Genomic DNA, 14,559 nt, shown 5'->3' with positions numbered 1-14,559 from the left:
GAAACTTGGGAAAGACCCTGGAAACCTACTTGGTCCAAGGTCATCATTTTACACACAGGGCACAGAAAATCAGAAAGGGGAAGACCTTGGGCTTAATCAGTGTCATAGCTGCTAGAAGAGGAGCCGGAATCGGATTTTCTTGTGACCCAGGCCATTGTATTCGCTATTAAATCACAGCTGCCTGGGAGCAAGACCAAACCATGTGGAGACCCGGACAGAGTCAGTTGTGCGTGTGCTGCCCTTTAATGCTTTGAAAATTGGTGACGCAGCTGTGATCTAATAAGCGAGCCTTTGATTGAATCAGTACGCCCGTGGCCTTGACATGCGGGGTGACGGAGGGCCTCATCCAGTGAGGCTGCTGTAGGAGCCCCCTGGTTGGTGATTCACAAAGTCACGGGTGCTCTGGAGGCCTTTAAGTCTGGTGCCATGGAGGAGGGCGCCTGTCTTCACCCTCTGAGGGCTTCTGTGGTCCCCACCGGCACCATCAAGGACGCTGAAGACCCTGCATGGGGCTGTGGGGCTGATCTAGTGATCCGGTTACACGCCCCTCTCCTAACTTCCCTGAGAGACTCTTGTCCCTGGTGGCCTCTGTTCAGTCCTGAAGTGGGTGAATTGGATGCACAGGCTTCTGAAAGGGTCGGACTCCAGCTGAGAAGGGAAGGCTGAGCCCAGAACAGGGCTCTGGAGTAGAGGTGCCTCTGAGGAGGTGGGTGCCCCACCTGCTGGTGACAGCTGGAACTGCTAGAAGGTGCATCTTATTAGAAGGTGGAGTCTCTTCTACCTCCCACCGCCCCGCCGCCCCTGTAAGAAGCGTAGTGCCTTGTCTGGTCCAGGAGCTAACCTCGGAGCGATGGACAATTTAACTGGCTTACAGCTCTCACTGGCATTTAGAGGCCCTTGGAAATTTGGGAAATGGGCGGAGCTGTAGCCCAGGACTGGACTGTGTCCTTGGGCCAGTGACATCACCTCTCTGAGCCTCACTGCCTAGTTAGCCCATCTAAAAGTTAGGCACCAAAATTGCCACTCCACAGCACTGCTGGGAAGTTTGAATGAAATAATGGGTATAAAGTGAAAGTCGCTCAGTCGTGTCCAACTCTTTGCGACCCCATAGACTGTCCATGGAATTCTCCAGGCCAGGATACTGGAGTGGGTAGCCTTTTCCTTCTTCAAGGGGTCTTCCCAACCCAGGGATCGAACCCAGGTCTCCCACATTGCAGGTGGATTCTTTACCAGCTGAGCCACAAGGGAAGCCCTAATGGATATAAAAAAGCACTTTGTAAACTGGAAAGTGCTGGCCGGTCACGGGGCCGTTGGCTGACGGTAACTAGGATCCCTGGTCCAGACGTGGGCTTTCTGGGTCTATCTGCAGGTGCCACTCAGAGCTCCCAGTAGCTCCACATATACTCTGGGGCCCCTTCTGGGCCAGTGGGAAAGTGGTAGGAACTTAAACCAAAATGGGGACCCCATAGCATAGAGTTCCCATCTGCCAAAGCCAGGTTTTTGTTCCAAAGATAACTTTTTTAAAAAAGCTTTCTGTTTTGTATTATAGTATAGCCAGTTAACAGTGTTGTGATAGCTTAAGGTGAACAGTGAAGGGACTCAGCCATACATATACATGTATCCATTCTCCCCCAAACTCCCCTCCCATTCAGGCTGCCACAAAACACAGAGCAGAATTCCATGTACTATAGAGTAAGTTCCAAAGATAATTTTTTAAAAGGGTCTGAAACCCAACTGCAGGATTGAACCATTGCTTCAAAGACACCCAGGGAAGACTTGGACTCAGAGTCCCAGTACAGGACTCCAGACCTCTTGAATGAGTGGCAGGTGATGGGGAAAGGCCCGAGGTCCGGTGCTGGCTGGCAGCTGACCATGGGCCTCCCTCCCCTGAATGGCTCCAAGGGGCAGTTCCTTTCCACCTCACCCCGCAGTCCCCACATGGCTCCTTCATGACCTAAGGATGCGGGGTTTACAAAGCTGGGCTATTCACAGACTCTGTGTGTGTGTCTCTCCTGCTTTTTCTCTCTCCCTCTCTGTCTCTCCTTCCCTTCCTCCCTCTCTCCCTCTCCTCCGGCCCTGGGCCTCCCCTGCAGTCCCAGAGGACCCCGGACACCTCTCAGCAGGACTTGGCACCTGAGCCTGGGACGGCCATAGGCTTGGAAGTGTTCACTCAGAAAAGCCTCGCAGCATCACCTGAGGTTACTGTCACCACCTCCCTGCCCACCCAGAACCACCTTCATGGTCTTAAGAAAGCCCTTTCTCTGGGTTGAGGGGGTTGGACCAGGGTCTGTCCTGCAGGTGGGAACAGTGGGTACCCCATGTTATCCACATGCTGTGACAAGTGAGTGTCCCCCCTCCCAGGGATCCGTAAAGGGCCAGCCCGTCCCTCATCCGTGGTTTCTCAGGAAGGACAGGACTGAAAGCATTCAAGGGAGACAGAGTAGTCTGAGTCACCTTTGGCTTAAAAAGGGCAGGCAGAAATGACCTCTCCAGCACCACTGAGGCAGGTGACCTGGAGGCAGACTCTGACTGCTAGGCTTGGGATCAGGGGTCGCGGCACCTAACTGCTTTTGCCCTGAGGTCTTGTCTCTGCTCAGAGGCCTGAGTGAAGTCTAGCAGTGGCTTGTTAGTCCATCCATCCCCTGCCTCCACCTTCTCTGAACTCCACATGGAGCTTGGGTCTATCAGGGTCTCCAGGCAGGTAGAAGTGAGTGTCTTTCTCCAGAGAGCATCCTTGGGGTTGTACGGATGTTGTTCAGGCAAGCATTCTAAACTAGGAGGGCATTGCTTCTGTGCTCAGGACGACAGCAGGCCAAGAGCTCTCAGAACTTCCTGTGCCCCTGCCTGGAAGCCAGACGGACTCCAGGTCCAGGGCAGGGGGTTGCATCGTCCCTCTCTACTGGGACTTTGTAGACTGACAGGGTTGGAAAGGATGACCAACTGGTCGTCTGGGCGAAACTTCCTTTTCCCTGGTAGCCGACCCTTCCCTGTTGGCAGAGTGTGTGTGAGGGCACGTAGTATGCTATACTCCCAGAGGAAAATTTTGTAGCTGCTAGAAGTGCCCAGGAGCTGTAAGAGAGACATGAGTCAGCTACATAAATGGTAAAACATAACTCACAGTTCCACTCTGAAATTTTCCTCAATGTAAAAATAAAAACAAAACCAGGAGCACTTGAGAGAAGTTGGATAGGAATCAACAGCATCCCAAGGTTAGGGAAGCAGTGATGTCTTGGAACACAGAGATGTGAGTGGAGCCAAGCACTAATGCCCTTGTTTGAGGCACAGCATGCATCCTTCACCGGCATCCCCAAAATTGTCTGTCCAGCCTCTTCTACCAGGCGGGGCTCTCGCCATTCTTAACAGTATCCCATTTTGTCTTCAGTCATCCTTTGGGAAGTTTACATATTGAATTATAACCTGCCCTTCTGGGTCACCTGCCCACGAGCTGCTCTGCCCCCTGGCACCTGTAGATCTGGTCTGCATCCTCCTCCAGGAAGACCCTTCAGAGTTGAGCATCCCTTTTACACCCCCAACTCCCACTTTCTTCAGCAGCTTCTACTTTGGTTTCTAGAGGGTTCCTTGTCGTGGACCCCTGCTTGGGGCGGGGGCATCTCCTGTAAAGAGCAGGGCCCAAAATGTGATCCAGAGCTCCAGGTGGACCCTGAAGAGTCAGCAGAATCCTGGCTGGAGATTTTCTTCCTGTGGGCTTGTGTGGGAACGTAACTGCCCTGGCTCCCAGCTCCCAGCTCCCTGCTTCTGTCTCGTGGCCAGTCTTGCTGCAGTGGCCCCATCTGACAGCAGGGGGCGCTCTGAGCAGACACTGAAAAAGAACAGCTAGGGAGGCTTCTCTGACATCGTCCATCCCGTGAATCTGGTCAGCGGGCCAAAGCTTTCCTCTTTTTCTTCAGTCTTTTTTTTCTCTTCAGGATTTTTACTTGTTATAAACAGAGCTTTCTCTTCCCTATGGGAGCCTCAGTTTCCCCTTCTGAAATAAGGGTAACAGGACCTGCCTCGCAGGTCTCCATTTGGATTAAATTTAATACTGTCTCCAAAGGGCTGACATTGCCTGGCACATAGTAACTAAATATAAGGGCGTGTTTCCCTTTTTCTTCCTGCAGAACCTTTCTGTTCTGTGCTAGCTCCCACCCCACTCAACCTAGTTCCTAAGCTTCTGGTTTCTAGAAACTACTTTCCAGTTAGACTTGGGGCAGGGATGCTCCAGAAGGGGTCTCATGGACTATCTTTGGCTATCATTGATTGCCAAGCTGTTGATGTCAGTACACGCTGAAATGGGAGCAGCTAAAGCTGCCTGCTTCCCAAATATAAGGGGAAACTGAAGCTCCCAGAGGGAAGAGAAAGCTCTGTTTATAACAAGTAAAAAAGAGAAAGGAGGCTTTGTAGGCTCTCAAAGTTCTTCCCTCTGGGATCATTCAAGTGCTGTTGTCCTGAAAGCTTAACAACCTGGAGAAAAATCTCAGAAACTGATGCAGACTTTATCTGGACCCTCCCCATTCCTTGTCTCTCTCTTTCCTGTTGACAAGATTCTTTTCATGACGTTTGATTCCCTGAAAGTCATGGAGATTTTGCTAAAGTGGATCTGGGGAGTGGAGGTCAGAGGGTTGACCATGCTCCCTTGATCCTTCAGAATGCTTCAGATCTTCTGGGATCTGACAGATTCCTCACCAAATGCTCACCCGCATCAGAGCCCAAGCTCATGGAAACTTGCCCCCTTCTGTTGTTGGGAGCAATTTTCATCACATCTTACCATTGAGCTCTTCGTAGGATGTGGAGTCAGAGACTGGGTTCTAGGCCTGCCTTTATCTCGGGCTCACTCTTTGACCTTGAGCATGGTGCTTACTTTCCCCAGGCCTCAGTTTCCACACCTGTGGGCTTGAGTCAGAGCAGTGGTTTCAAAAGAGGGAGGCATTCTGGGGCACTAGGGTAGCCCAGACCTCCAATGTCAACAGGGCAGTCCAGTATCCATGTTACATACTGAACTGCCATCAAGATTTCATGTGAAGAAAGTATTGTGTGGTTGCAAGATTAAAATCCCAATGGCCTTCTTACTTTTCTTTTTTCGGTCACACTGCTTGGCTTGTAGGATCTTAGTTCCCCAACCAGGGATCAAACTCAGGCCCCTGGCAGTGAAAGCACTAAGTCCTAACCACTGGACCATCGGGGAATTCCCAGCCTTCTTGCTATTTTTTTTTATAACCATTCTAAAAGTCTATCCTTCCCTCCTTAAGTGTTGTTTGAGAAACTCTAGGGAAGGCAGAAGGCTGTCTCACTGATGGTTGATGGGACACTCAGTGCTTCTAACTGATGATGATGCTTGGATCATTAGATGTTTTTCTTCTCTGATGTGTTCTGGTCAGTCCTTTTCCACTCTTTCTGTGAATTTCATTAGAATTCTCTAAGAATGTGTGTGCTTAGTCACTCAGTCATGTCCAACTCCATGTGACTGCAGCCCACCAGGCTGCTCTGTCCATGGGGAGTCTCCAGGCAAGAATAGTGGAGTGGGTTTCTATGCCCTCCTCCAGGGGATCTTCCCAACCCAAAGATTGAACCTAGGTCTCCCGTACTGCAGGCAGATTCTTTACCAACGGAGCCACCAGGGAAGCCCAAGAGTGGAGTAAGAAGCCTATCCCTTCTCCAGAGGATCTTCCCGACCCAGAAATTGAACTGGGGTCTCCTGCATGGCACGCAGATTACCATCTGAGCTACCAGGAAAGTCATTTCTAAGAATAGGCCTTGGTATTTGTTTTTTGGGGAATGAACCCCACAGAACTCAAACTGTTTAAACCATTATGGTGACTGGTACTGACCTCTAGATCTGGCCATGTGGCAGTTTTCACTCTAATCTCTTTCCTTCCTAATTAGCTCTTGCAAAAAGGTTTCAGGCTGTGGCCTGTGAAATTCAACTCAGTGCTTCCCCCTCAGTTGGACATTAGACCACAGTTGGGACCCATATTCTGTTGGCTGTAAGTTGGCCAAGCTCTCAGGCATCAAAAATCAAGCATTCTTTTCCTGACTGTACCATCAGTTGACCATGACCTGGAGTAAGTCACTGACCTTCTCTAGGCCTCAGCTTACCCCATTTCTCAGTACGCAGAGAAAACTGGACTGGAGGAAGTCTTAGGAGTTCTTTTGGCTCTAGCCTTCAAAGGTTCCACATGATGTAAGCTACTTTCCCCTCTGTCACTGACAGTTTTATTATTAAAAGAGAAAGAGTCCTGGACCATTGATAGATCTCCGTTTCCCCTTGGTTAACACAGGGAGGGTATGAGACCCCCACTCCATTTTACCAAGTTAGGGTGGTGGTTGAGGGGTAGATAACATCAGTAGATAATTGGCTGGGTGCCTTGATGGGAAGTGTAGCCTTGATCCTTGATGAGGCTGACCAGCATTGTCATGCCTTCCTCTGCCCTGCCAGTTCTGGGGACAAGTTGACCTTGGCCCCTTCTTGCAGAGGGAAAAAGTGACACGTTCTTCAGATGCCTGATATTTCATATTAACTCTTCTTGCTCCAATTGAAACGCAGGGTTCAGAGCACTGGGTATTTATAGAGAGAGAGTACATTAGGCCAGAAGAGCTCAGTCTCCTAAAAGTGACCAGCACGCAGGAGGAAGGAAGTGACTCCAGCCTCGCTGGCATCCTTGCTGATGGCAGACTCTCCAAGGTAGACATCCTGGTGGACAAGTTCAAGGTGGAAGTGGCCACAGAAGAAAAGGTGGGAGCCAGAAGAACAAACGCACAGCGACCAGGAAGAATGATCGCAAGCCTTGAAGGCTTCGAGTCCGTGTGGGAGGAAGCCCTCTGGGCCAGGGGATGCCCAGAAAGGGCTTCTCTGGCTCCAGACTGCACCCCAGCAGGAAGGCTCCCGGAGGGCTCCCAGTTCAGGGTGGATGCTGCAGAGGTAGCGGTCAGGAAGCCCCCGGGCTCCGATGATCAGCTGGAGGGCCTGGCAGAGCTGAGACAGGAGCTGGAGGATTTCCAGGCTCGCAGAAGACCCACTGCCCCGGGCATCCAACCCGCAGAGGTGGATGTGCCCTCTCCAGCCTCTGACACGGCAGGACTCCGGTCGTTTCTTCTGGACCCCGCCCACACAGAAGCCAGAGCCGACTCGAGTGATGAAACCGACACTTCCTTCGCAGAGAGAAGCTTCTACTTCAGCTGCGGAGAGAGAGATGCTGAAGATCAAGTCCTCCCTCCACCCCTGGAGGAGAGAGAAGAGCACTTAGATGCCCCATCTGAATGGGAGACCAGGCGGAAGCTGGTGGAGGGGTTCACGGAAAGATTGGAGCTGGACTCCTCAGGCCAGTGGGGCTCTGCTGCTGCTGGGAACAAGCACCATGGGGGTGTCGCCCCCTCAGCTTCCCCAGAGGATGAGGCGGGGCCCCCCAGGAACCACCGACCAGAGGACCTGGAGGTCTTTGCTGAGCAGCTCGGAAAGGGACCTTCTCCAGGGCTGACGTTCGCTGAGGATGGGGACGCAGCTCAGTGTGGGGTGGAAGGAGAGGCTGCCCACGCCTTATCCTCAGAAGCTGCCGAGGAAGAGGCCCCCAAGAGTGGAGATTTGATGGGAAAGGCTGAGAAAAGCCCCCCTGGAGAACGGAACCACTTACCTCACAGAGGAGGGGCCATGCATCCAGACCCCCAGGTCTTTGCCCTTCTGTGGGCCATCCCTCCTAGTGACGTCGGGAAGCCAGCCAGGCCGGACAGAGGTAACTTCCTGCCCGAAGAGAGGGGACCGGTTCACACCCAGACAGGAGAACCTGAAGCAGAGGACAGCAAAGTCCCAGCGTTCCTTCAGATGGAAGTGATCACCCCGCTCCCGACCTCCCCTCTTCCATCTGCGGCTCAGATTTCTCCAGAGGCAGCTTCTCCAAGCTCATCCCCTCATGGGTCAGGGGAGCCTGTGCAGCTCAGGGACCCCTTTGGAGAACAGCCCCATGTGTTTCTCAAATATGCCCATCCTTCTAAAGAGAGCCCAGAGCCCAAGCACCAAGTTGGGCTGGCTGTGACCCCAACGGACGGAGGGGAGCGCAGGGCCCCTCCCGTCGCCAGCAGGAAGCCCAGAATCATCTCTGAAGAGGCAGAGGGGTTGGTGTTCCCTGCAGCGAAGCACAGGGAGATGCCCTCTCTCCAGGCTGGGGGTCAAGAGGGCTCCTTGGAAGATATCAGCAAGACCTCCGTGGCCAACAAAATCCGCATCTTTGAGACCCATGGAGCTGAAACTCGCCAGACAGGCCTGGGGGAAACCAGGGCCTTTGCCCATGAGTTGTCTTCAGAGGCCTCCACGGGGCAGGCAGAGCAACAGCGGAGTAAGCGTTTCGACCTGGGATGTGTCCAGTTCCAGCCCCCAGGGGATTTGGCTGTCCCCACAGTCACACAGCCTTCAACGATGCCGCCGGCTCCCAGCCGCCTCCGGGAGGGCATCTCTACATCCTTCCCTCGGGAAGGACGCAAGGATGTCGAGCTCGTGTCCAGCAATCCAGGCTGTGAAACCACACTGGAGGAAGCTCCTGGGGGAACTGGCCACGTGAGCCCCCGCCCCCACCGCCGCCCCTGGCCGGGGAGCTGACCGCATGCCGCGTAGCTCTGTAGAAGCATGGTTCCGGGGCCCCTCATCATTACCGCAACCAGAGGCTGCTTGGCCAACCCTATGAGTTCTCTTCCCTAAACGGGCCTGAGTGTGGCCCAGGCGGAATGACGGGTTCATCTGCTTGGCCCATGTTAGATTAGCCACAGAGACCCTAGGCTTCTGGTGTGACCCGGCGCCCGGAGGGTCCCACAGCCCGGGTGGAGAAGGTGGCACCACCTCCGGCAAACTACACACTCGCTTTGCCTTGCTGCCCCCACCTGCTGGGTCCTGCCGTTTTGCTTGGCTTGGCCAGCGATCTTCCTTCATCCTCTTCCCTTCCCTGATGCTCCTGCCCGCGGGAAGCTGACAGTCCAGAGGTTTCCATCCTTCGCTTCTGATTCCCTCTCGGTCCCAGTGCCAAGTTCCTTTCTGCCTCCTTAAGACTAACTGTCTTCTCTAATCCAGAACAAAGCCGGAGACGCGGTCAGGCAAGAGACGCAGGTCACCAGCCTAGCGGCGAACCCCCCAGGAAAGGGGGGGCACCTGAGATTCGCCAGCCCCCCGGGCCCTCAGGTCTCTGCAGCCCCTCGGTGCCCTAATGACCTGGTCACCTTCACCTGGCCAGGGTGCCTCGCGGCCTTCACACCCCCACCTGCTCGGGCAGCGCCTCTTGTGGCAGCTCACCTCTGGCTTGTCTGGAATGTGTCCTCACACCTCTCAACCTTCCAGAAACTGGCTGAATGGAGGCTTGTCTCGCGAGTGAATCTCTAAGCCTACTGAGTCTCTAGAACCTGGAGCCAAGTACTTTAAAAAATATATTTGGTGGATGTCAGATTGGTCTTTTAAAAAAGAATGTCGTAAAACAGCCAAAAATGTGTGTGCGGTGTTTAATCCCTGACAGGCCAAGTTGAGAGGTATGTATGTCAGACAAGAGTGGCTGGTCCCCCTCCAGCACTTCCTCAATCTGCTGTTGTCAATTGCACTGATTTGACCAGAACCTCCACTCAGAGAGCTCAGGGTGAAGGGCTGTAGCACCCAGCTCCCAGGAATTACCCTCTGTGGCTCCTCCCTCTAGACGACGCTGACTCCGCCCACCGAGACTCAGTGGAATTGACAAAGCGTGCTGGCTTCCCCTTTGTTCCTCAAAGCTCTTGGCTCCAGCCTCTCTGCCTCCCCATCCTCGGTGTCCCCAAGCCCTGGGCCTCCCTCCCTGGTTTCTGTTTCCTCAATGTCCGCCTGCACGGATGGGCCTGGGGTCCGGGCTCCCATCCCTGCCGCGTGCACAGTGCCGCTTCTGATAAACTCCCAGATCCAAACCTTGGATGGAGCCTCCTGTCCAGGCCCAACTGGCAGGATGTTTGCTTTGTACTTGCTTTTGCCATCAGCGAGAGACCCTCGGAAAGGAGCGTCCTCCCTCTTGAGAAATTTTCTGTGTGTATGTTTTCTTTTCTTTTTTTTTTTTTTTTTAGCTTATTATGGTGTCAAAGAACCTTTCCGGGGTGTTTTTCTTTTCCTGACCTGCTCTTCCATTTGGGGGCATCAGCTGCCCCAAGATTTCTTCTGTCATTCACCATCTTGATTTCTCTCTTTCTCTCTCTCTCTCTCCCCCCATCCCACACCCCGCCATTCCTCTGATTTTATCTGGCCATAGAGAGCAGGGCTGAGGGAGGGCTCCGAGGAGAAGGTCAAACCGCCACGGCCCAGGGCCCCAGAGAGTGACACGGGAGACGAGGAGCAAGACCAGGAGAGGGACGCCGTGTTCCTGAAGGACAACCACCTGGCCATTGAGCGGAAGTGCTCCAGCATCACCGTCAGCTCCACGTCCAGCCTGGAGGCCGAGGTCGACTTCACGGTCATCGGCGACTACCACGGCAGCGCCTTCGAAGACTTCTCCCGCAGCCTGCCTGAGCTTGACCGAGACAAGAGCGACTCGGAAACCGAGGGCCTGGTGTTCTCCCGGGATCTCAACAAACGGGGCCCCAGCCAGGATGACGAGTCCGGGGGCCAGGAGGACAGCCCAGACCATGGGGCCTGCTCCACCCCGGATATGGCCCAGTTCGAGGTACAGTGGAGCGTCACCGGGACCCGGGCCCGCCGGGCACTGCATGTTCAGAGGGCCCTGGGCCACGCGTGAGAAGACTGAGCCGCCAGCCGGAAGCTCTGATGCGTGTTGCATGACCACCCCTCCGCAGAGCAGCATGGTTCTGTGCTCGCATGTTCGGCAGCTCGGTTTACCCCTAACGTGCACTTGTGGGCACTTTAACCCCGTGACCCCATCTTTTGCCTGAGGTCACGTGACGACAGGCAGTCTGGTCCGACTCGACTCCTCCCCCTGCCTGCGTTGCATGGCACCTGCAGACTGTGCTTGTGGACTCATGGGGGCGCCCTGCTCTGAAAGCCAGATGTTTGTTTCTGATCCCTGCGCTGGCTCCTCTCCCTGGGGCCTGGGGTCTTGGGGGAACAGTGGAAACTCCTAGAGAAAAGGAAACGTCGTTTCAGAAGGGGACTCGGGGACAGACTGGGTCTGGGCCTCTCTGCTCTCAGGGCTTCTTTAAGGGGACCTTTGGTCCCTATTCCTTTGCTTTTGCGTCTCTTCCAGCCCCAGCTGCCTCCCACCACATTCTCCCTTCCCCCACATTCCAGGCGTTGAAATAGGAGCTCATCCACTCTGGTTTTTCACTCCGTGCTGAACCCTCTGGAGAAAGTTTTTTCTCCCTTTCTCTGCCTTGCGAACTTGTCACGTTCCAGAACCGAGTTCACATGTCGCTTAACAAGTGAATGCTTTCCTGACTACCCAGGGCAGAAGCGTTGCTCCCTGCTCAGCCCCCTTGCTCTGCTTGCTTCCACTCCCATCATAACTACAAGTTGTCAGGTTACTGGCTCACAGGTCTGCGTTCCTACCAGGTGGTAACTCCACTAAGCTTGCACATACCAAGCACTAATAACGATTAACTGAAAGAGTGGCTGGATCTCTAAGTTACAACCATCTATTAAAAGAAGAGTTCCCTCTTACCAGCCTCCTAACCAGATGAAAACTGGCATTCATTCATTCATTTATTCATTCTTTCATTCACATATGTTAGCACCTGCTGTAGGTATAGCCATGAACTAGGGTCAGTGGAGGACTCAGAAGAAACTAATCATTTAACATAAGACTTCTAGAGTAGAGGCTGTAATCTGTTTGCCCACGGGTGTTTTCTTTGACCTTGGTTTAAAAATCAGGACGATGAATATAAGATCCAAGGATTTTTTTTTTAATATCATTTAAAAAATCAGATAATCCAGTCACTCAGACCAAACCTGAGTGGACCCCATGTGCTCTCCAGTTCATCCCCATCCTCAGCAAGCCCACTTCACTCGTTCACATCTGCTGCCTGCCCCTTCCCCGCACCCCTAGGCCTCCAGGTGTGTGACTCTTGCTCTAAAGAACAGACAAAGCAGCTGGGAGGTAGTGGCATCACCCCTGAAGTCATTCAGGACGGTGTATATCAGGAAGATGCTGGATGAGAGACCCAGCAAGGAGCATGTTTACTGAATAGTGAATGTTCTCTTAATGGTAGCCTGAAAACCAGCACGGACCACCATGAGGTTGGACCACCATGAGGTTGGACCACCATGAGGTTGTATTGTCGCAGGGTCACAGGCAGCCTGTCTGGGTGCTGCTGATGGGTCTGGCTCCCTTCCAAGGCTGTTTGTCTGTGACATCACACCAGGCCTCTTTTGCCCTGGCCTGCATCACCCTCTGGAAAGTCAGCCAGCAGCAGGGGTTGGAATTCACCTGCTGACCCTACGTCGCAGTTGCCTGTGAGCAGGAATCATGCTGGGGTTTGAGACACAGTGTTTCTCCCTCATCTCCCTACAGCCCGTGAAAACGGAAACCATGACTGTCAGCAGCCTGGCCATCAGGAAGAAGATTGAGCCAGAGGCTGTACTGCAGACCAGGGTTGCCACTGTGGACACCACCCAGGTAGCCTGTGCTTTCCTATGTGCTTGAGCATAGAAACTGGGCATTGGAATGTGGCGTCCCCACCGTGGCAAACTCCCTTGGCCAGCCCTTGCCACCTTGGCTTCCCCCAGCGCCACAGTTTTAACCCCAATGCTCTTCCAAGCTTCATTATCTTCCCTGAGCCCCATGGGTGGGTGATGGGATGGGCAGACTATTCCTCTTAAAGCTTCAATTTTCCCATCTGTAAAATGGGGATGGTCATGTGGCCTTTATTCTCCTGGGAGTGTTATGTGGATAAGACAATGGGTCTTATCAAGTGACGATGGGTCACTTGAAGGAGCTGGAGAGGTTTCTTGAGCTATCCCAGGGACCGCTTTGGGAGAAGAGAGATCCCAATTCAGCTTTAATCAGAGCTGCTCACATGGGGTCATTTTTTCTTTTTTTTTTTTAATGCATGGGGGTTCCACATCAGACTGACAGAATGAACAAACTGAGGGGAAAAAAAGATAAATTATTTGGCTCAGCAAGATGTAAAAATACCTAGTACCCTGGAGAAAGTGTTAAGTCATTCAGTCATGTCCAGCTCTTTGCGATCCCATGGATTATAGCCCACCGAGCTCTTCTGTCCATGGGATTCTCCAGGCAAGAATACTGGAGTGGGTTGCCATTCCTTTCTCAGGTGATGTTCCCAATCCAGAGGTTGAACCCTGGGTCTCCTGCATGGTAGGCAGATTCTCTACCGTTTGAGCCACCAGGGAAGCCCAACCTGGAGAGGCTGTTGCAGACAGACACAGATCCATTACTTACAGTGCGTTTTCTCAGCTCCTTTCGTTTTCAAGCTCTGAAAAGGGAGACTGAGGGTCTGGTAGATTTCCTCTTGGTTCTTGCTGGCCAGAGGAACTGCAGCGCTGGGGCTCTTTTGCCCTGGAGACCAATCTTCATCTCAAGAACTTAAAGTAAGATGTAAATCTACACGACGTGGGCAACTCTGTCCTTTCCCGAACGTTTTCTCCATCTTTGATAACATGCATAGAGGTTTCTGAGGTGGCTGGTGCAGCTGTAAAAACCTTCGAGTTCTGACAAGCTGTGTGTCCCTGGGCAAGCTGCTCCACTGGTCTGTTTTGTTTTAGTAATGTGTGTTGGCTTTGTTTTTATACAGAGAAGTAGAAAACTAAAAATGGCCCCACAGCTCCTATAACAAAATAACAACAAAATAGTCACAGTTATGAAATTCAAACTGAACAGAATGAAATTTTTCTTGTGATTCTTCCCAGGAAAAAAATTATGCATATACTAACATATGTGCTTACATCTCTAGATATTTAAATTGTTTACACAAAAGAGATTGTTCTCTCTTTTACATTTTACCTTTTTTTCTTAATATTTACCCTGGAGATCCCTCCTTGTTGGCCCATGTGGACCCACCTCACTCTCCTTATTCCCACTTAGGAGTGGATCCTGATTTAGCATGTATTTATCGCCCATCAATGGACCTGTGATTGGTTTTGTCTTTTGCAGTTAACACTGATGCTGCAATGAACTTTTCTGTTCAGACTCCCTGGTAAAACTTTCAGTATGCATCTGAAGGGTGAATCCCTAGCAGTGGGCTCCTCAGTCAAAGAACACAGGCTCTGAAATTTGGATAGAATGTTTCAAATTATCTGGGATTGTTTTCCCTTTGTGAAATAAAAGAATTTGAATGAGCTGGAGGACCTGTGACCTGGAATGACCCGAGGCCCGTTTGTAGTTTGGTCTGTGTGTGGATAGGGCTTCCCAGGCGGTGCTAGTGGTAAAGAACCTGCCTGTCAATGCAGGAGACAGAAGAGATGTGGGTTCGATCCCTGGGTTGGAAAGATCCCCCAGAGGAGGAAATGGCAACCCACTCCAGTATCCTTGCCTGGAGAATCCCATGGACAGAGGAGCCTGACGGGCCACAGTCTATGGGGCCGCAGAAAGAGTCAGATACAACTGGATGCATGCACACATATACATATAGTGTGTGGACATCCCCCTCCCCACGTTCGCTCAC

General features: G+C 52.5%; 1 protein-coding gene across 14 annotated transcripts in view; it reads left to right on the top strand.

The window, feature by feature from the left end:
* Nucleotides 1-14,559, top strand: part of EPB41L1 (erythrocyte membrane protein band 4.1 like 1) — a 137,606-nt gene that overhangs the window by 105,648 nt on the left and 17,399 nt on the right. For 8 of the 14 annotated variants that reach the window (XM_006072457.4, XM_006072456.4, XM_025263539.3 and 5 more), the window contains 5 exons: nt 2,094-2,198; nt 6,542-8,542; nt 9,050-9,157; nt 10,236-10,646; nt 12,447-12,551. In XM_006072457.4, the coding sequence (XP_006072519.3) occupies nt 2,094-2,198; nt 6,542-8,542; nt 9,050-9,157; nt 10,236-10,646; nt 12,447-12,551 (2,730 nt within the window). The remainder of the gene's footprint in view (nt 1-2,093; nt 2,199-6,541; nt 8,543-9,049; nt 9,158-10,235; nt 10,647-12,446; nt 12,552-14,559) is intronic. The other 6 variants (XM_025263543.3, XM_025263542.3, XM_025263541.3 and 3 more) reach the window with 3 other exon arrangements.

Source organism: Bubalus bubalis, chromosome 14 (genome assembly GCF_019923935.1).
Source record: "Bubalus bubalis isolate 160015118507 breed Murrah chromosome 14, NDDB_SH_1, whole genome shotgun sequence".
Taxonomy (NCBI): domain Eukaryota; kingdom Metazoa; phylum Chordata; class Mammalia; order Artiodactyla; family Bovidae; genus Bubalus; species Bubalus bubalis.
This window is presented reverse-complemented; position numbering and strand designations above follow the sequence as displayed.